At 38.1% G+C, this 23,032-nt stretch overlaps 1 protein-coding gene across 1 annotated transcript in view; it reads left to right on the forward strand.

Moving 5' to 3' along the window:
* Mtpn (myotrophin) overlaps positions 1-21,954 on the forward strand; it is a 31,228-nt gene extending 9,274 nt beyond the window's left edge. The window contains exons 2-4 of the mRNA XM_028866098.2: positions 7,853-7,966; positions 8,750-8,833; positions 18,750-21,954. Of these exons, the coding sequence (XP_028721931.1) occupies positions 7,853-7,966; positions 8,750-8,833; positions 18,750-18,836 (285 nt within the window). The 3' untranslated portion in view covers positions 18,837-21,954. The remainder of the gene's footprint in view (positions 1-7,852; positions 7,967-8,749; positions 8,834-18,749) is intronic.
* The last annotated feature ends 1,078 nt before the right edge of the window (positions 21,955-23,032 follow it).

Consider the following 23,032-nt stretch of genomic DNA (forward strand, 5'->3'; position numbering starts at 1 on the left):
AGTTAACACAGTTTTCACTGGTTCATTCATAATTAATTCAACAAATACCAGTTGAGCACCTACAGTGCCAGCCGGCGTATTAGATAAGCATGAACACAACAAAAGTTAATGCTTCTAAGGATATGTGTTCTTTGGGGGTTCATTTGAATGTACAAGAAAACAGCAAATACAGTGATTGTGTGAGTTCCAAATAAGTTGTTTTTAATACATGAACTATGAATAAAACTGAGGAGCTTTACATTTTGTTAATAAAATACAACTCTATAAAAAAGTAGATGCTATAAAATCCATGATAAATATATATTTGGTCCCAATACAAAGAAGAATAAATACTGTAAAATACCAGATTTAAATCAGAATTCCAGGAATGAGAAAAGAATGCCCCTTCTTTGAGTACTGTGTTGTATTTATATAGTCAGCACAGCAATGTACATATAGATAACGCATCCTTTAACTACGCAGGTCAGCCTAACCCTCATCTTACAGTTAGGGAAGTGGGAATTGAGTAACTTTCCCAGCTAAGTCACAGCAGGACAGAATTTCAGCTCAGCTCTGAGTCATTCCAGAAGAACATTCCTGTTCTTTCCCACCATTATTCAGAGAATGTTTGAGAACTACAATGACTGGAGGTGAGGCAGTAAAGTCATCTTCTTTCCCACTTGTTTCCTTCTTGTCAATACGTTTATTTACAAATACAGCTTTTAGATCCATAATCAACTGAATCAAATAGCAAATACTTTCCAGGCTGCCAGAATTTTTTTAGAAGGAATTGTAACTATGGATCACTGAGTTTGTATCTTGTGAATGAAGCTACATTTTGATTTTTCCCCCCAAACTGAGAACCATAGTATTTTGATTGTGTTTCTTAATTTGGTGAGTTTCTTCATGCCTTTGGCCACTCAAATCTTAGTTATATACCACAAATAAAACTTTTCTTTAAAAACAAATTACTATTTTAGTTGCAAAATGTATGTTTGACTAACAACTTTTAGACCTTAGGAGAAAAATTAAGGGTCATTTAGCAAACAAACTAGCTGTATAAAATTTTAGAATTTACCATAATTTGAATCACTTAACTGGTTTTTTAGCAAAAAAAAAAAAAAATGCTGAGTTGAAGTAAGTGCATAAGTAGGGGAATAAGATTGGGGTCTTAACTTCATGGGTTCTTCTTCAAACCCTTTTGACTGTAGTCAGAAAGGTAGATATTTAAAACCTTTTATTGTCTTAAAATACTTAAACAGCTAAGCATTGCATTTCTTTACACCTAAAATTTTTTGTAGCACATTTTATTTTTCACACCATCGATACATATCCTTCTAGAACCTGAATGGTCCTAGGATAAAAATCCCAGAAGTTCTTGGTCACCAGATTTTGTAATCTTCCTTCTTAAATGTGATATTTTGTTTTATTTGTTCCTGTGAATAGTTTCTTTCTTGCAAGGTCCACAGCCATCACTACCCACTCTGGAAGTGTTCCTTAAGTCGTTTGTCAGTCAACTACCTCTCAATTAGGAAGCAGTCTGAAATGAGTGCCCTGCTCAACTGTAGAAGGTGATCACTAGCAGCATGATTTTAACTAGGAGTAAGAACTAGCCTTCAAAACACTTGAAGGATTTTAAGAGGCTACGTTACTATATATTACATTAACTGAGCATGTGCCTATTAAGTAAATTATAGTTGTGGGGGTTACTATTCATTACTTTAAATGAACTTTGTTATTAAACTTTAAGTTAATAACATTGAAGATTCATATTTATTTATATGCCAACTAACTTTTTAGAAAACAGGGAAAGGGTTGGAGTTATATATCACACCTTTTTACTTTTTGCTGTCAGTTTTTCTGTATTAGGCAGTTACAGATAAAGTATCAAAGCTTTTCTCACCTCTTTTGGCTGCTTTACCATCAAAGGTAAATTTGAACCCACTGCTCTGCTGTAATTATCACTCTGGAACTGTGCTGGAACTGCTCTGCACTCTTACCACCGCTGGTACAGTGATGTCAGTCTCTGCAAAATTACATTCTAAGGTAAACGTTTTCGTTAGTGAGGTAGATAGGGTGAGAAAATAAGGTACACATGGGGAAAGGTAGGAAATGATGGGCCAGAATATTCTTCTCAAAAGGACCTTAAGAATTAAGAACTCTCATCTATTCTAAATAGGACAGGAAATACTTAGCACTGACTGAATGGCTAGGAGCATTGGCTCAGCTGTAGAATTTGGTAAATTTAATACATCTGCTGTTTGCTTTCTACTCACTCAGGTGTCCAGTGTTAATTTACATGCTGTCCTACAAAATTGTCACACATAGCCCGCTTTTGAGTAGCTTTGGGGGCCATTCGTCTTTTGTGACAATACAGTATGAACTCATGCCTTAGATCTTGGTTTCACAAAGTGTGCACATTTGGAAATGAATGGGAGAAAATTATTTGTTTCTTTTCATCTGAAGAAAGGGCCTAAAAAGGCTTAACAGCCGGAGTCAGATGGCCATTTAATTTTAAATGTTTTTTCTATCTATATTTCTAACCTAGTGTAGTTTAAGATCCATATAAAAGATCTGGGAGTTAAAGGAGAAACTCTGGCTCTTAAATGTATGCCACACAAGATTTGAGTGGTGTCCTTAAACAAACTGTACGGTGTTCCATTTGTATAAGGATAGTTTGTACACCTGTGTGCGTGCGCGCGCACACACACACGCCCCAGATTTTTCTTAAGCATGTTTCTATTCCATGTTAAGACCAATTAGGAATATAGAAGAGACAGAGATTGCAGAAGGCTGGGAGAATAAACCTAGTAAGTATTGCTGTCTTTGAATCATGCCTGCCATGCCTTTATCTGCTAGAGAACCAGGGTGCCAGAGCTGTTTCCATGTTATTGTCCACATAAAGACACACGACTAATGTAAATGTGTTTAAAGTACAAAATTAATGTGTCTGCTTTTTTGCTTTGAGTTCTCTTTTATCATTTATTAATATTCTTAGTTTTATAGTGAAATATGCCTAAACTATGTTATCCTAAGCAAAGTCACAGTACCTCTGGTTGAGGTTTGACAATACTGTGAGTCATGGTGGGAGAAGGAAAAGTTGTCCACTCTGACCCCTATACTAGGGCCTTTAAAATCTAACAAGACAGACACACATACCTGAACAGTCCATTCACACGGAAAGGTAAACTGCCAGGGAGGTAAGTTTTTGATCATTCCCTTGGTTGAATTCCTATAATTTTGCTGTTCTTAGGATACAAAACTAAATGGCACTCATTATTTACATGTTAGCATTCCCCAAAAGGCAGCTAATTCTTTGATTCATTCACAACTTCCTGCTTCTTCTCAAGCAAATAAAACTGTGCCTAACTTAGAGTAAATATTTTAGTTAAATCAAGTTGGGTAGTAGGTCTTTTTCTGATACCAAGTTTCATCTTTTCTAACCTTTGCCTACTTTTATAAGTAAAATTCAGAATAACATTTTAAACAACATTTTGACTTGAAAGTAATTTTTTCCTATTTTATTTGGTGTTTTGTGTTAAATCTGTTTTGTTGAGCCAGTTGATGTCAGGTATTAAGTATATATGGCCATGGCCATTTGTAGCTCTTTGTCTTTCGAGAACTGTTTTCACAGTCGTGTGTGCAGAAAAGTCTTTCCTGGTCTAGGAGGTGAGAAAACAGAAGTTGTAGACTGCCATAATAACTGAGAACCTTTACCCAGGAGAGGAAAAAGGTGGCTGAGATGGTTTGATTGCAGCCACCAACTAAGGCCGACAAATAAACTTATTGGTGCCCATACAGTAGGTAGTGGCACTTGCCTGACTAGAGGCCTGAAGTGCCTACACAGAGAGCTCTTTGTTCACGCTTTAATAGCCGTCTCTTCACAGAAAATAGGAAGTAAGCAGATAATGAAAATGTAAGATTTAAATAACCGGGGGAGGGTTCCTAACCTCTCAGAGGGTGTGATTCTCAAAGCAGGCTCTTGTAATGTCTTTGTCTTGCTTTAGAAGACTGTGACTGACCTCAGAATTAGTTGAAAATTTTTCCCATCCATTCTGTTTTCTGGAAGTGTATAGAACAGGTCTAAAGACTTGTAAGTATTTGGAAGTTTCCTTGTGAGGTCACCTGTAGAGTCTGGTGCTGGCATTTAATGTGCTTGACCCTTCTCTTCTGTTCATGTTTCAGAATGGTTTAGCAGTTGCATTGATCTCCCTGAATCTCCTTTTTATTTATCTCCATGGTGTCCTGTTTTCAATTTATTTGATTTCTACAGTAACCTTTATTCTTTTGTCCTTTTTGCTTTGCTTTAAGTTGCTTTTTCTAATTTGTTTTGGTGAATATAGAAAGGGCATTATCTTTTAATGCTACACATTTCTTCTCAGTGCTGCTTTGCAAAGGACCCATCTAGAGAATCCTTTACTTTTGGTCACTTGTCAGCTAAGACAAGAATTGTACTACAAGTGTGAAGGGATAAAGGAGAAAGTTTAAACATGACTTATTTCATACATAGTTTGTAGCCTTATATTAAGAATACAACATCGTAGCCGGGCGATGGTGGCGCACGCCTTTAATCCCAGCACTCGGGAGGCAGAGCCAGGCGGATCTCTGTGAGTTCGAGGCCAGCCTGGGCTACCAAGTGAGCTCCAGGAAAGGCACAAAGCTACCCAGAGAAACCCTGTCTCGAAAAACAAACAAACAAAAAAAAGAATACAACATGGTGAGCCGGGCCGGGCAGTGGTGGCCCACACCTTTAATCCCAGCACTCGGGAGGTAGAGGCAGGCGGTCTACAAAGTGAGTTCCAGGAAAGGCGCAAAGCTACACAGAGAAACCCTATCTTGAAAAACAAAAAAACAAAACCAAAAAAAAAAAAAAAAAAAAAAAAAAAGAATACAACATTGTGATTCAGAGGAGTGTCTTTTGAACAAAAGCATCTTACTGGGGACTTACCAAGGCCATTTATTTACTGTATTTCAATACAATGGTCCATAATAATGGGAGGAAAACTAACTTATCAGTGATTGATCTCATCAGTACCTCTTGTTGACTTGTGTTTCTTCATTTGACTGGAATGTAAGATGATACAGCAAATCACTTTTATTATTTAAATTTCTTTCTAAGCAGTATATATTAGGTTCAGCCATATGTTTATTTATATTTTAACCATTCTGCAGAAACTTGCTTTAACTCAGCTTTGGATAGTCTTTTAGTTTAAGTGTAAATTAGTAACAGGACTGGTTAGTGGAGTGCTTGCCCAGCATCCCCAAAGTCCTACGTGCTGTCTTCAGTTCTACTCAAAACCAGGTATGTGTGCCTGTGGTCCCATCATCCTTAACTACATCGTGAGTTCAAGGCCGGTCTGATCTACATGAGACTGACTCGTTAATTAATGGATGGCATGGACAGACAGATGGATAGATGGGTTAAACCAACACCAGTGCTCCATAAAAATGATAGTTAACTTTTATTAAATGTTTTTCTCTGTGTTAAACATTTTACAACATACTCTTTACTTATCACCACAGTTGAAATTTAAGCATTGTGGAGAGTACAGACATTTTTACTCTTCTTACTGTGAAGAAATCTAAGATTTAGAAAGGTGAGAGGTCTCTGGTCCCGTAACTATACAGAAAAGTTGGAACACTCCCCATTCTCCTCCACGGGTCTTATGATATTATGCACCTATCTATATGTGTATATTTTAAGTCCCCGTTTTAACAGATGTTAGCATCAGGTGTCATATGTTCCACTCAAGAACAGGTCTGTACATGGTGGTTCTGTAACAAAACACCAGTGAGGTTGGTAGCTGTCAGTTTAAGTATACTTAAAGTCTGTTCTATGATGTGTGCTCAACAACAAAATCATCCAGTTATAAAACACTCAAATCACACATTTTTCAGGGAATGTCCTCATAATAAACTGGCTGAATTGACTAAATAAACAGCTGGTTGGAAGTCACTGCTTTCAACTGTCATAGTAGTCTTTTTTTTTTTCCCTTTTCTTTTTTTGGTTTTTCAAGATAGGTTTCTTCGTGTAGTCTTGGCTGTCCTAGAACTAGCTCTTGTAGACCAGGATGGCCTCAAACTCACAGAGATCCGCCTGCCTCTGCCTCCCAAGTGCTGGGATTAAAAGTACCACCACTGCAGGGCAATAGTAGTCTTAACTTACAAAAGGGTTGTTTTATCATCCGTTAACTCGGAAGAGGAAATTAATTTCTGGTGAAACCCAGTCTTCTAAAGAGACAGTATATTTGCACTGTATGGGGTTAAGTGCTTTGCTTGGCTCATTCAGTTTAAATCTAAAACCCAGTAGTTCTGTGAAAGCTAAGTACTTTGATCTCTCTCCATCTTAAATTATGAAAGCTCATATACACATAATATAAGTAACTTGCCTAGTGTTTAGTGGTGACGAAGCATATATTCTTAACCCATACAGCATACTGTAGGGAGAAGTAAAGAAGAAAAATATGACTTCTGCTCCTGGAATTTGCATCCCATTGAGAAAGAAAGCATATACATGTAAAAAGTGTCAAAAGCACTTGATACCTAAATGATTGCTGCAGTTTTGAGGGAGGGAAAGCTTACCGTAACCGTAAAAGATGATGTAGATAAGAGAAATCTTGACTTTTCTATAGTACATGCATTAATGGAAGAAAGGAAAGGACTGGGCTGAGTGAAAAGGATGGGAGTTGAGGAACTTGAAGGCACAGCTGGTAATACTGTGAAGTTGTAAGGCTTTTCCATCTTTATCCAGGGTCTGGGGAATTGACTAAGCTAAGCCAAGTGAATAGCATAGTTACTGAGAAAATTAACTTTTAGGCATTTTGCTACTTTGTAAAATCTGAACTCCTTTAAAAGGAAGCAAATTTGAATTAGAAGCATCTTGGCGCTATAGAAAAAGAATGGCATTCAATCTATACTTTCATTAATTGAACCACATTTGAAAACTATTCTCTTTTAGCTTTACATTTGATGGATAAAAGGCCCTTGTCCTGGGGTACTTGGCAGATTAGAAATTATGTATATTTCTATTATATAGCATGATACCAAAAATATAGTAGTTGGTCACTAGAAAAGCTAGTGTCTTAACACTACATCCCTGTTATTAAGATTACGTCATAGTCTTCTGGTAACTGTGATGATGAATTTCTCTGTTTTTGTTTATAGAACACCAATATTTTCAAATTAGGTCATCTCCACACATTAGATGGTAAGCTACATGCATTGGAAACCATGCCTTTGTTCACCTTTGTCTTCCCAGTGCCTGGTGGTATGCCTGTTTTACCACACCACTGTAGTAAATACTGAAAGAATAGAATGGTTGTTAGGTATTACTTCCGATAATGATACATGACATAGAAAATACAAAATCTCAGTACTTGAACTTACCAGTCTCTGTGCCTGCATATGACAGTATGCTGACTGAACTCATTTGAGGTAATAGAACACAGTGATGTATCTCATTGCATTTAGCATTATTACATATTGTTTTTAGTTTGCCTAATCATGACTTGAGTACCATGTGTTATTATGCAGGCTGTGACTTCTTTACATTTTCATTTCACTTTCCAAAAATTGAATTTTCATCAAACTCTTTAAAGTTTTTTTTTTTGTTTGTTTGTTTTTGTTTTTGTTTTTTGAGACAGGGTTTCTCTGCATAGTTTTGCGCCTTTCCTGGAGCTCACTTGGTAGCCCAGGCTGGCCTCGAACTCACAGAGATCCGCCTGGCTCTGCCTCCCGAGTGCTGGGATTAAAGGCGTGCGCCACCACCGCCCGGCTTAAAGAAGTTTTAAAAGATATAGCAGGTGCCTTTTTTTGTTTCCCTCTTCAGTCTCTTACCCATATAAACATTGTTTCATTTGGCTACTCTGACTAGGGAGAAGATGTCAACCGGACACTAGAAGGTGGAAGGAAGCCTCTTCATTATGCAGCAGATTGTGGACAGCTTGAAATCCTGGAATTTCTGCTGCTGAAAGGAGCAGACATTAATGTATGTACTAGACAGACATTAATACTTTATGGTATATGTATAATATATGTGATTCTAGAAAAATATCGATCATATGCTTCGAGGAATTCTTTGCTGTGGGTTTATGAAATAGTTACTTTAAATAATATAGTCCTCCCCAAATTCATCCTGTTTTTAAATTAATGAACTGTTTGCTGTCTCCCCCCTTGGCTGTTGTTTTTCAAGTTCTAAAGCTTGGCGAGTTAGCACTGTAGGTAGTAGATGCAGTCATGTAATGGAGCATGTAGTGATGGGCTGCATTAGCCTGGATCATGGGACAAGTGTGAGCAAGTCACCAGGCAGGAGTTGTCATCTCCTAACTGGAGCCCTCTGTAATTTCAAGATTTCAGGAAATTGTTTTGATGATTGTAATAGTGAAAGAGAGAACTGTTTGCCATGGTAGTTGACCCAATTGGGCTGTCTCTCTTGCCTCCTCATTGGCGCTTTTACCCCTCCTTCCTTTCTGAAGCACACTGGCATTTCTACAATAGTGGGAAAGCCAGCTTCAGAGGAACTAGTCACATCAGGGGGCAGATAAAAGAGTCGCGCTTAGGTCGGATTTCCTCTCCACACTGATTCCCAAGAGAAGACACTTGTGTGCTTGGGCTTCGTGGTAATTTTTAAGTGACTAGAAACTTCTCTCTCGAGTAATTTTTGTACAGAAAGGAAAATGGGTATTAATTTTGAAATAGTCCTAAGAATTCCCTAATTAGATATAAAAGATTTTTTTAAAAGGAAATAAAATTATCTCTTTGATGTCTATAGGCTCCAGATAAACATCATATTACCCCTCTTCTGTCTGCTGTCTATGAAGGTCATGTTTCCTGTGTGAAATTGCTTCTGTCAAAGGTAAGACCAGTGTTCATTTTTATCATTTATTTTAAAACCCCCATTTCTTTGGAACCATTTAAACTAAGTGTGACTGCAGGGACAGAAATGGAAATCTAGAACAGTGTTAGTTATGATTGCTGGCTATAGACTGTTTGCTTCCAGCTTGTGATGGTTAAAGTCTTTGGCCTAGTTTTTTTCATAAGAAAATCTTAAGTAAAAGAAGTCAGCTAAAGTAAGCAAGTATTAATGGTGTAAGAAATGGCATCATCGTGGATGGGTAGATTTTCGGCCTGGTACAGGGTGATAGAGCATACTTTAAGTCACAGGGGTTTGAAATTTTACACTTCTTTCTGTAGTCTATACTGACAAAGATTATCAGAAGTGTTTTACCATAAGGGCTCTCTACTTTGTTGATACTATTGAGATAGTGCTGAGTTTGGGAGTTTTCGAATGTTTTCATCTTTGTTAATGCATGATAGAGTACAGAATCCAGCCTTAAGAGTAACCACTTAGCTGGTTGGTGGTGGCGCACACCTTTAATCCCAGTACTCAGGAGGCAGAGGCAGGTGGATCTCTGCGAGTTCGTGGCCAGCTTGGTCTACAGAGCGAGATCCAGGACAGGCTCCAAAACTACACAGAGAAACCCTGTCTCAAAAAAAAGGGGGGGGGAGGTAACCACTTACTAGGAACCATTCTCGCTGTGTTATATTCTATAAGGGAAGACAGCTCTATAGAGTAAGTCACCAAACTTACATTTTATGTCCATACACTGAAGAGTCTAGACTCATTTCCACTTGGGATCTTAGATTATGGCCTGCTAAAAGAAAGCAGCAAGGAAAAAGAGAAAGAAACTAAATTAGTAAATTGTATATATAAAGATTGGTCAAGTTCCTGGCACAAAATACTCACGTGATCAGTGATGAGTCATTTTTAGAACTAAGACTAAAGGTGGGCTTTGCCCTTCTTTGCTAGTTTCAATACAGTAGAAAGAACTGGGGAAGATAAACACTTTTGTCTTATCACTACCTCCTTAGAGCTCTACAATGGGTCCTGTAACACTGATGTTGAATTCTACTCTTAGAGTCATATCAAACAATAACTGGGTATCTGTAAATGTGTGGTTTTCATTCTTTTATAATAAATTTAGTGTGTTCTTTTCCTCTTAGCCATTTCTTGAACTATAGATAGAACTTTTTTTCTTTCTGATATACTTGTTTTTCTTCATAAGAAAACAAAACAAGACATAGTTATCTTAGAGAGGGGCCAGTCACTATTCTACATTCTTTAGTGTCAAAATATTCGTCTTTAATTCATTTAGACCTGTATTTGTAAGTTTCCATTGTTAAAGAATCTTCTACAATAAAGAATTCTTAAAATTCTTGATTTGTGTATGTATTAGGCCCTCCTGTGGTGTCCTAATAAATGTTTTATTATTGAGTTATTGAGTTATTACTGAGCTATGTTAACTAGTTTGTTTTTATTTTATTTATTTTTCCTTTGGTCTTTGCCTTGTTTTGTTGTCAAATAAATGACATTAGCCAATCTTTTTTTTAATCAATGATACTCCACCAGAAATTTTTTATTGCTAAAATAGGACTATTGCAATGTATCCTTCCCCCCCCCCCCAAACAGGGCTTCTCTGTAGTTTTGCACCTTTCCTGGAACTCACTTTGTAGACCAGGCTGACCTCGAACTCACAGAGATCCGCCTGCCTCTGCCTCCCGAGTGCTGGGATTAAAGGCGTGCGCCACCACCGCCCGGCCCAATGTATCTTTTAAAAGATGAAGTCAGTATTATATTAATTCTAGGTCTGCCTTCCACCAAAGCTAGAATCCTTATAGATTCCAGAATTGTTCACATTTCTCATTTCTTATGCAACTATTATACTGATAGCATAAGGATAAAATAATAAGCAGCAATTTAGAAACACTCAGTATGATCACACTTAATAGGACATAGAAACAAAGAAAATTGCTAGAGTCAAAATTGTGTTGCCAAGTAATAATTTACTCACAAGTCAAATACCATAAGCATCATCTCTTTTTATGGATAAAGAGACCGTTTGTCTCAAGGAGATCTAATTGCCTGAAGGCCTAACAAAATTTAATGGATTCAAAATCTGTCCCAAGATGGAGGTTTAACAGCCTATGTTCTCTCTACTACTTAAAAATGCTGGAATTTATCAAAACAGTTATGAGGCATGGAACATACCCGTATCTATAGATAGAAAGACATGCAGACTGATGTTTAATTGCTGAGCTGATAAATTAGAAAAATGCAGAGAGATCCACAGATAGCAGACTTCCATTTCAAGACTGAGATCTAACCACATGGCCTTGCCTCCTGGTTTTGGGTAGGCTTTTGTTTTTTTTTTGGGGGGGGGTGGGTTTGTTTGTTTGCTTTGGTTTTGGGTTTGTTTTTTATTTTTGTGGTGTGTGTGTGTGTGTGTGTGTGTGTGTGTGTGTGTTTTCAGCCAAATGACACAAAAGATTTTTTTTAATTAATGAACTAATGCCTTGTAGTGAATCATACAAAGGGGATTCATTAGGCTTTAGACAAGAAATGGTAGTGAACCCTTAAAACAGAAAGCAGAGAGGGTAGAGTCAAAGAAAACATTTTCAACTATATATATTCTAGATAGGATTTTTACCAAAGGGAGGAGCTGTTCCAGGCCCAAAGGTACTTGGTACCCCTGAGCAAGTGGAATGGAAGTTGGATATGCTTCAGGAAGAAGCATAGTACAAGAAAGAAAAATTAGGGTGGGGGTAAATCTTAGCAGATCTGAAAGTACAAAATGAATATTAGCTAAGACCAGAGAATTGGTAAAGCGAGTGTGCAGTATTGACACCCACGAGAGAATAATAGTGACTAATGACACAGCATTGGGTGAGTAAAAAGGTATAGGGGTCAAGCTCACTGTGCTCATCCTGGTTTTACCAAAGCAAAAATAGACTGGGTAATCATTTGTCATTTAGAATTGTAATTATCCCAGTTGAATAAAAAAATCTTTTCCAGAAAATTCTTTGAAATGTAAGCACTGCATATCAGTGCTATAAAAATACAGGTCAGGCTCCTGTAATCTCAGTACTTGGGTAGAGGAGGCAGGCTAGAGAGTTCAAGACCAGCCTGGGCTGTGTGAGGCCCTAACAAACATGCATACCATGGGGGGAGGGGGGAAGAATGCCACATGTTCTATGCCTTGCAAACCATGTTGTCTTCATCATAATTTTGTGATAGCAGCTCCACATATTCCATCAGTGAGTGGGGGGTAAAATGTTATTACAAAAACAAGCACTTAGACTGTAGCTTGCTGTCCAGCCCCTTCTGTAGCTCATAAGTACTTTGGATTTTATAGTAAGCATCATTTTAAAGCCTTGAGTGGCAGCATGATTCTTCCAAAGTTGAATTGCATCATCTTGGACATGTAGTACTTACTGTTGAAAATGAATGTAGCCAAACAAGAGTTCATAAAACACAAATCTGGATCTTCATGGTTCATTACTAAACTCTTCTGATTCATATTTCAGATGTTGAAGTAATAGCATGAGTACATTATTTGAAGAGTGTTGATAGTAAAACCTTATTTTTGTTAAATCATTTGCTATTTTTAGCAAATGAGTTTTTATAAACCCAAAACTCATTTATTTTCAAGTTACATATAGTATGATGTTACTTTTAAAGTTAAAAAAAATTAGTAGTTTGCCTCTAGCAGGTTTACAATGTCATGTTGAACATTTCTTACATTATTTACCAGCTGCTAAATTTTCTACATTATTACTTTTTTAAAATTCCTTATAATTTATATAATTTCTTATAGTTTATATAAGTGATAATAATTTTTAAGCAGCCCAGTATCCTTGTTCTTTAATCCTAAGGGGGGGGGGATTCTGAATCTGTTAGTATATGGTATTATAGAAAAATACCCTTAGTAGACCCACCCTAAAAATACCCTACTTCTATTACCAGTCACCTTTAAATGTTATTTTTTTTTTGTGATAAACTGATAGTCAGCAGACTACATTGCTTATGTAGTATACACTGCTGTTAAAACTAATAGGAGCTAGGCATGGTAGTTCATCCCTGTAATCCCAGTACTCAGGATGCAAGAGAGGAAGCTCGGGGGCCAGCCTGGGCTATAGCTCAAGACTGTCTCAAACAGCCAAAACAAAGAAATAAGGTAGGACTAGGAATTCTTTTAAATAGACATGTGACATCCCAGTAACGAAGTTTCAAAACACTGTATCTTAGATTATAAAAACATCGTATATTTAATTTGTTTTTATAAGCCATCATTCTGTTACTAATTATATTTAGCACTCTGAGGGCTTAATAGTCCTCATGCTCTGGGATACTCTGAGAACCAGAGAAAGTAGTGATCGTTGGGTTTTTAGTACAGTACTTGTCCCTCTGATGTATTTGTGTATCTGATTCTTTTCTGTGCCAACCACATTGTGAAGTAGGAGAAATTGTTTCCCTTTCCTCAGTACCCTACGACATAATGACAATTTTCTGTGACGGGCCAGATAGTAAATACTGTAGACTTCTGGTACCCTGTAGTCTCTGTCCTAAACTACTCCACTCTGCCACCAGACCACCAAAGCAGCCATAACTACTTACAGACAAGTGAGTGGCTGCAAGTTTTCATTGGCAAAACTGCACAGGTGTTGTTAATAGGAGCTTGGTCAATATTTGTTGAATTAACTTACAAATTGTCTTTAAAATGTTTCTTAAGCACTGATGATGTAGTTCAGTGGTACAGCACTTGCCTTCAATAAGCAGGCCTTTGAGTTTGATTACACACAAAAACCCTCTGTGTGGTGTGTGTGTGTGTGTGTGTGTGTGTGTGTGTGTGTGTGTGTGTGTGTGTGTTCGTTCTCAGGCTTCAACAGATGAGACATCCTGTCTGCATTTTACAAGGTTCTGCACTTTTTTGTAAGACGCACAATTAAGTTGCAAGTATCTCAAGGGAACTATGTCTCATCCTGACATTTTTGCCCAAAAAAGCCACGGGTAGTTTTCAACTAGAGATGGCACAGAATACAGGACTTATAATCGGGAGATCTGACTGACCTTAAACAAGTTCCTTATCTCTCTGAACTTAAGAACCCCAATGTATAATAAAGTAGTTAGCTAACAGTACCTTACTTCATAACACTGCTATGAGAAAAAAGTAAGATTTGTTTATAATATGTTAAAAAACAAAAATTACCAAAATGTAAGGGTCATAATAATGTTTAGTATTAAATTAGAAGTCATGGGGGCTACTGTCTAAACTGTCTTTATATAGTGTATCTAGTATAATATGCAAATTAAATGTGCTATCAAGTCCTGTACCAGTAAATAAAATTTTACAATGTATGTAATTTATGTATTTGGATAGTTTTTCATGTCACTAAATACCAAGTCCATTTTTAGTGGTCTCTGAAATGGAACAGTCTCTGTAAGATCCTTGGCAATGGTAATATACATTCAGTTAAAAGTTTCTCAGGTTTGCACTATCCTAATACAGTAGGAAATGGTGGCACATACTTAGATAGGATGATAGGAAAGCAGGAAGAGACTAACGTCACTGAGCATATGTCCAGTAAGGGTGCAGTGTTCCTAAGTATGCAGTTACACCATGAGACAGGAATATTTTTTTTCATTAAACCATTGTGTAATAAGCATTAGTGAATATGAGGCACTGTCCGTGGTGTCGGGTTACAAAGACGACTATAGTAAGGACCCTGTGATAATGGAATGCAGCCTAAGTCTGTAAAGTTGTCTGTTACTCCAGTGAGTAATAAGAGGAGTAGAGCTCTGTTGTGAGGAACAGAACCCCCTATTACAGGACTCTACACAAGACTGTGTCTCAAGATAAGCTGCCTAATGGTTTCAGTCCAAGGCTGAGCCACTGGCTGTACTGTATATATAGTTATCATCAGCCCACCTTGTGTGTCCTGTGGTCTCTATGGTTACAGAGTGAGTATCGCACCTTCAGGGAGTATCTGTGTTTGGAAAGGAGGAAGGAAAAAGGTGAGAATGTTCTTCTGAGCTTTTACTGAAAAAAGAAGGTGAGGCATGAAAGAAGCTGTAGTTATATCTTATATATCATGTATATACATATAGATATAGATGGTGACCTCTAGATTGAAGAGAGCTTGAAAATTCTATTTCTTTTCAGCCTCTATGTGTAAAGAAAAAACAGATAAAGAAGTTGTTTTTCTGGCCTTCAAGAGAGCCAGGAGATAGTGTTCATTCAGCTCAATATGATAGACAACATGCCACGGACAAACAGAAGCTGGAGCCACCTGCCTGGGATATTCAGAAAGACTTCATAGAATGTAACAACTGAATAGGAGTTAATTGAGTGGAGAACACAATGTTTTTGTTCCTTTGCATTTTTCAGTTGGTGGGATATTTAATATCAAATGAAGGAAAATAGTTTTCATTTAAACACCAGGAGTATATAGGAGAACAAAGTGAGTGCATCCTCGGACCTCACAGACCTCATTTTCTAAAGGCAGAAATTTTAATTTCAGATAGTAACAAATACTTCAGGAAAATAAAATAGAAAATGCCTTTATAATATTTTAAAAATTTAATTATTTGGATCGAAAAATTTTTGAGGGTATATCTTCCTCTTAGGCAAAGTACACACAGCATGATTAAACATTTCTTTGAAGATTTATCATCGTCGACATCATTCTGTTCGGGGCCTTTTGTAAAGCCCTGGGAGTGCAAAGACTAATAGGATTGGCTCCTGCTATCAACATGTTCACTGTGGTAAAGAACAAGTTTGTAAGAAAAGATGTCAGATTGACTTTAGGAGATGTTGAATTTGAGGTATTTGTGAGGCTTGATACAGATACATTTCAAAGCAGATAAGTAGGGAGGGAGGGTGAGGCTTAAATAGATGTTCAGGGTAGGGATAAAGGAAACAGACCAGGGAAGGGTAGTACAGGGTAGTGTTACAGTACCATGTACCTCTCACTACTCTCAGGTCAGCCAGCAGGGGCTGGGAAGCTTAGAGACTGTCCTCAGAGTCCATAAGGGAACTGAGGAATCATTCAAGGCAGAAGCATCAATGAAAGAAGGCTCAGGTGGAGGTCGACATCGGGAGATACGATAGGTTTTCTAGAAGCTACAGTGTGGGCGAAAAAGCTTTATCAAGAAATAAGAGATAGGTAATGTTCTTGTTTGCTTTCTCTTAACTGTGATGAACACCATGACCAGAAGCATCTTAGGGGAAGAAATGGTTATTCAGCTTACACTTCCAGGTCACTGTCCATCATCAAGAAGTCAGAGCAGGCTCAAAAGCAGAAACTGAAGCAGAAACTGTGGAGGGAGGAACACCGCTTTCTGCCTGTCTCTCTGGCTCATGCTCAAGTAGCTTTCATATACAACTCAGGTGCCATCGGCCTAGGGATGATGCCACCCACACCAGTTAAGATAATGTCTCATAGATATCACCCCAGGCAGTTGAAGTTCCCTCTTCCCAGGTGACTCCAAGGTAGAGTGTCAAGGTGACAAAAATGAAGCAGATAGTAAGCAGATTGCTTATGGCGTTTGTTATTTGTCTCCATTCTCATTATGAGGATGCCACTAAAGACTCTTAGGAAAGTGAAGAGAATTGTCAGCGTTGTGTTTGAGAAAAATCACCCACATAGATGTGAGTAGTCCGAACTGCATGCTGCATGACAGAGAAGCAAAACCAAATAGGAAACTATGGCATCTAAAAGTTGAGAAGATCCTGAAAGTAAGGACAGCAATGGAGAAGGTAGTTGGGAAACATTAAGAGAGTGCAGACTTAATGACTGGTTAGGTGGAAAGTCAACAAGAAAAGCTTCATAGTGTGCTCACCTTCCTTGGCTAAGTTCTTCACCAGAGAGAACACTGAATGAACAAGACTGAGCAGCCTCAGGCTGTTACATAGGTCTAACACTGTTGTGAGGGCTGCACAGAGTTGCAGCGTTGGAATAACAGAAAGAAAGTAAAGGATAGTAGTGGCTAAGAGCCACAGTAAGCGCTACTTACGGCAAATAATTAAACATTGCTAGCACATTTTAACTTTGAGAGGAGTCAACATACACACAAGTTTTACAGACCAGAATATAAAAGTTAATCCTAAAGTACATACAATTTGGCAAAGTTAAAGTTCCCTAGGGAGAATCACAGGCAAATCCAGGAGGGTATCTAATAATACTACTTTATGGAAAATGATACACCATCAAAATGTATGAAGAAACCTAGATCCAAATAACTTTAAATTTGCAAAGCAACAATATGATACATTAAGTATAAGAAAGTGGGAGTGTGAGGAAGGAAGAGGGTGTTAGTAAGCTAGGACTCATCTGTCTTCTGTAGCAGGAAATCAAGATAAAATCTAAAGCTAGCAACTCAAATAGTAACAGGAATATATTATCTAAAGCTATGGAAGTTGTCACATAACTAAAAATGAATGCACAAAAATGACTTGCTTCCTAAAGAAAGGGATGGGGCCAGATAACACCCAAATTCTCCAGTAACTTCATTAGTCTTCAAAAACTACTTTCCTTAATATTCTCACTCATTTTATGTTATTATAGGAATTGTCTTTTAATTTCATTTAAAACACTAACATTAGTTGTGTCTGGCCTATAGAATTGTAAATATTTTGTCAGCTAAATGTTGTCATAATAGAAATTCACTCTAATAGGAACTTTTTGAAAAGATTTTGGGCTGCTGAGAATTATTGAGAGCCTTAGAAGTGGAAGCTGGGTAGCTTGGGGCTTTGAGTAGCAGAGATCTTTCAGATGTTTGGTGTAGGTAAAGCCACAGTTAAGTGAGCTCCGACTCCTGTGGTCATCCCCACTCCTCCCTCCTAGCTCCTCTCTGCTGTGTGTGTGTGTCTGTCTGTCTGTCTGTCCCTGTGTGTCCCTGTCCATCCCACAGAGTCTAATTGTTGCTGACCATACATTCCTAGATAGGAGGCTATCCACTAGAAAGTAGCTGACCTACCAGGAGCCATACCCTTTTAAAAAAGGGATATGTTGTTTTGGAACTTAGTTAATTGGATAAATATGATAAGTAAAAGCTGATCCACTGTTTTCCATGCTGATGCTGAGTTGTTGTGGTGGTTTAAATGAGAATGTCCCCAGTAAGCTCATACTTGAATGCTTGGTCCCTTGTTGGTGGAACTGTTTGGGGGAAGGATTGGGAGGTGTGGCCTTGATGGAGAAGGTGTGTCACTGTAGTTGGGCTTGTGGGTCAGAGGTAAGCTCTCAACTATTGCTCTAGTGCCGTGCCATGATGGTCATGGACAAACACTCTAAAACTGTAAGCAAGCCCCAATTAAATGCTTTCTTTTATAAGTTACCTTGGTCATGGAGTTTCTTCACAGTAATAGAACAGTACCCATATTGGTGGAAGTATTAAAGCAACTCCACGTAGTTAAAAGGGAAGTTTCTTTTGTGAGGTAACTTAAAAATGAAGGGATAGGTTACAGGGTCCAGGAAAGGTGTAGTGCAGTCTAGCAGTGTTCTCTGGAGAACTCTGCTCGGTCGACCTCCAGTGTCCAGGATCCAGGAACCAAGAGAGCCAGCACATCTGGATCTCAGGTCTTAAGGGCTCCTCTCTCCGCCCAGCCTCATAGGCATGACAGTTACCGAAGCCTCAGTGCTCAGGGCAAAGCTGGAACAGCTACCCACTACATACCCAAGACGGTTGTTTTGTTTGAAAAATGATAATGCACTTTAAATTTTTTTATCTTACTTCTGTGTGTATGTGAGTGTGGTCATGGACATGTCATAGCACAGAGTGAAGGACAGAGGACACCTCTCCAGTGTTGGTTCAGTCCTTCACCAGGGTTTCCAGGGATCAGAGTAGAAAAGGCCTATGCCACTTAGCCACCTCTGGCACTCACTGTTCTCTAGTGTGAGTTCAGTTAATGAAGGGTCTCTCCTCTCTTTTCCAGGGTGCTGATAAGACTGTGAAAGGCCCAGATGGACTGACTGCCGTTGAAGCCACTGACAACCAGGCAATCAAAGCTCTTCTCCAGTAATGGATGGATGGATGGACTGATAACTTGGGAAGAATGACTCTCCTGTGGCCTCACACTGCTGCCTGTCTGTCTGTCACTTTCTATCTGCCAGCTTCTTCAGCTAAATACTTTAAGAGGGGTGAGGGGAGAGAGAAATTCATAACAAATCAGACTACCAAGGGAGGGAAAAACATGTTTTGGAGGAGCAGTGGGGAATGTGATCGGCCTTTTACTGGGATTCCTGATCAAACCAGCCTCTTTTCCATTTCTGGTAAAATATATAGCTTATACCCAAGGGAGAGCAAAAATACAGTATGGGGATCATTGGACCTTCTCAGCTCCCTAGCTAATTATTAATTAGTGTGTTGAAGGTCTGACTTTACTTATTGGGTAGCCCTAGCTGTGAGCAGTAGTGGCTGCTGTTATGTCAACTTAGGGTGCTGAGACAAGCAATTAGCTACAGCCTTCTGCCTTAAGAATGCACTCTCCTGGGGGTTCCTGGCTAGGTAAGAGCGCTCGCTGCCTGTGGTTAGTGACCAAAATCTGAATGACTTTAATCTTTATGTGAAAGCTCAGATAAGCAGCGCACCCCTAAATTGCTGGATGACTAAACTTTGGATTTTCTCTCCCCTTTCACATCAATTTTATGTCTCTTTAGATAAAACTGACTAGTTTTATTTATAAAATGTTAAATTCTAGGAGCCTAAAGGAGGAATCATTCCAGTATGCCTATTTCTTTTTTTTCTCCTTTAGACTCAGACATTTATATAACATTGAAACACTTTGAGACTCCTGCTGGTAGTAAAAGGAGATTTAAAAATAAAATCATAGCCATAAGCGTGTTAGTATCTTATAAGGAGAGAACAGTTGTCTTAGTACTTACGGATTTTCTTCATTTGCTATTTGAGTGAATCAGCCTTAGTTGTGTTTGGAGAATGAAGACAATTATTTGGAATGCCTCTCTAAGACCCACCATGGATGCTGATTTTGTAGTGCACCAAAGCTATCACTGGGGTGAGATGTACTGTTTGGATAGATGGAACCTCATCCCTTCAAAAACATGCTTGTTACCGGGTTTCCCTGAGCTGTCCATTGACTCTTGCTGGGCCAGCACCATCCCGCCTGCATAGTGTTTTTGTTTATCTTAACAATCATGCATTGCATACATGTAAAATATTCTGTGTTCTTAGAATACAGTGCCCTAAAATGGTGTTCTTCCAACCTTCAGAAAATTTAGACTTACCTCTAAATTTTAATTCATGAACAATAAAATGAGTTAAAACATACAACCTTAAATTTGATATCCTACATTTAAGATTTCTTTGACTTACCATTCATACAGGCTTACAAAAACTATTCCAATCTTTTCTTAGCCAAGTCATGCAATAATTGAATGTACCTCAAATTTTTAAAGGGTGGGTGGGATAGGGACTTATATTCAGATTATGGATAATAAAAAAAAACTAATGTTTTTTTAAGGCAATGTAGCATTCTATAGCAGGTTTAAACTATTACCAAGAACAGTCAGCCTGGCTAAATAACTATTGATCAGTTGATGGTTGGTTGCCGTGTGTGTGTGTGTGTGTGTGTGTGTGTGTGTGTGTGTGTGTGTGTGTGTTAGTGTGTTAGTGTTATCCCATGAACTCTTTTTTATCCTGTGGCTTTTTCACTTTCAACTAACCTGACCCTGTAATTTTTCTATGTCCAAGAAAACAATCACAAAACATTAGTTTAAATACTTTGGTATATTTGGCTAACTCTGCTGTCTTAATGCAACCTACTAGAGTTGGACATCCTACACTTGATCTTAGCCAAAAGGCCAAAAAGCTATAGAGTTGGACATCCTGATAGTAAGTGGAGGGCACTTGATCAGTCTGTAACTATCATTGTAATGCAGCAGGGTGTTTTGAGACCGTTGTTTTCACCTCTTGGCATACTGCTATTTTAAAGGCTTGAATTTTAACCCTTTACACGGTTTTCAGTTTTTCTTTCAAAGTGTTTTGTTACAGTTGGCTATTGCAAAGAGTAGATTGTCTTAGCATTCTTAAACTTGGTCTGCTTTCTACAGTCGTGTTATGGTACTGAAACCGTCGGATTCTTTGTACAGTGTATCCTGGTGTTCCTTGTGATGCAGTAGAGGCTGGCCTGCCTTCCTCCCTTTGGTGGCCATTTTGTAAACCATAACTAGGAAGCGATTGCTTGAGAAAATAGCGTATAAACATAGACTAGGATAGACTGACCAGGATGGTTTACAGTTTCTTTAAAAAAAATAAATAAATACAAATAAAAAAAACTAGGTTATTTATAATGTATTTCTGAACCACTTGGCAGAGAAATTCATGACGCTTAATGTTAATATTTTTGAATAAAGGAAGCTAAAATGTCTGCTTTTGGTACTACACGCATTAATAAAAGGTTAAGTTTTGTTCTCCACTGAAGTACTATTTAACATCTCAGAAGAAAACCTGCATGTTCTATAGTTTTATATCAAATCTCATCATTTCATATGCACTGTATCAAATAAAAACAGGTAATTTGCCTTTTGGTGGTTAGTGTACTAACAAATCCCCCATAGCTTCATGCCGGCATCTGTAGATTTAAGTTCTAATACAGCACTTGCACATCCCAGCTCACCTTTCTAGAGCCAGCTGGGCACAGAAGAAAGGCAGTAACTGCAGCATGTGGACGCTCAGACAAGTAGCCTTCTATTCATTTCTTTCTTTCCCAGATAAAGGAGCTTCAGTTTATGTGTACTTGATTTTTTTTTTTCAGCTCAGCTGCTGAATTTCTTCCTGTAATATTGTATACTTGGTTGTGTATAGAAGAAGCTGGTAAGAGTGCCCTCCTACATAAATAAGCAATTGCAGTGTTTTGCATGCAAACTTTAAAACTTTAAATTGTCCTGATTCTATTTTGTAAATGGAGAAACAATCAATCTTTCTAAGCAGTATGGAGAAAAACTAGTGCTTTGTGCACTTTTGGTATATTTGAGTTCATGGTTCCACAATGTCATTCCTTTGACACAGTTGGGTTTCTCATAAGTATCCTAGTTCATGTACATCCGAATGCTAACTAATACTGTGTTTAAGTTTCGTGTTGCAAGAACAAATGGAATAAACTTGAATTGTGCTACAGATAACATGTCAGCAACATGTTTATCTCCCAGTCACTGTCACCTTCCTTTCCAGACATCCTTCAACTATACGAAAACCTTGACTGACTTGATCTTTTAATTTGATTTTATCCCACTTCTAGAAGAAATGAGTAGGGAAAGAAACTAAATACTAAAGACCTAATGGGAATAGATTGTGCTACTTATGGAGAGGCGCTTACTTCAGTGTTAGTCTTCTGATACACACTGTTGCTGTATACAGGTCCAGGAACCCTCCTTACTGACTGAGAATAAGACACTGCCAATAGAGCATCGGAGTTATTGACATTGAAGAAAATAGGGTCACGAGCTGTCTTTACAGTTCTTCATTGCTCTCTTAGGTTGCTGCTTCTTTCTTGAAGACCTACATTTTCCAAATTAATGACCACCCATACATTTAGAGTATACTTTTCTGGATGAATGATCTCTTTGAATCTCAAAACTGAACTACATTATATAGGAAATCAGTTTGTTTCTGTTGTAATCTTTGTTGATACCAGAAAACTTTTTAAAGATATCCATTAATAAAAGTGAGGAAACAAAAACATGCCAGTGCTAGGATATAGCAAACCCTGTTGTTGGCTAAAATATAAACGGGTATCTGGTATGGCTTTAGCTGAATGTGTTCACAGAAATTTTTTCAGATAATTCTCATTTTAAGGTGTTGGTGGCACACGCCTTTAATCCCAGCACTTGGGAGGCAGAGGCAAGTAGGTCTCTGTGAGTTCAAGGCCAGCCTGGTCTAAGAGCAAGTTCTAGGACAGCCAGGACTACACAGAGAAACTCTATCTCAAAAAGCATAATAATAAAGTCTTTAAGAAGAGGCTTCAGTCTGATTAAATGCTATAAAGGGAATGGAGCCCCTTTATATGACACTTGAAGAGCAAACTAGTAAATATGGGTAGAAGGCATACCTCTCAAGAGGGGTGAACTTAACACCTAACTTACTCTGTCTTAGAGAACAACTGCACAGAACTTTCCCACTGCACAGTGCACACACTGCTCTGACTTCTCTATCTGTCTGCAAGAACAGTGACCTCCAAATGTGGTCTCTAGACCAACTGCA

This window comes from Peromyscus leucopus, chromosome 3 (genome assembly GCF_004664715.2).
Source record: "Peromyscus leucopus breed LL Stock chromosome 3, UCI_PerLeu_2.1, whole genome shotgun sequence".
Lineage (NCBI taxonomy): Eukaryota > Metazoa > Chordata > Mammalia > Rodentia > Cricetidae > Peromyscus > Peromyscus leucopus.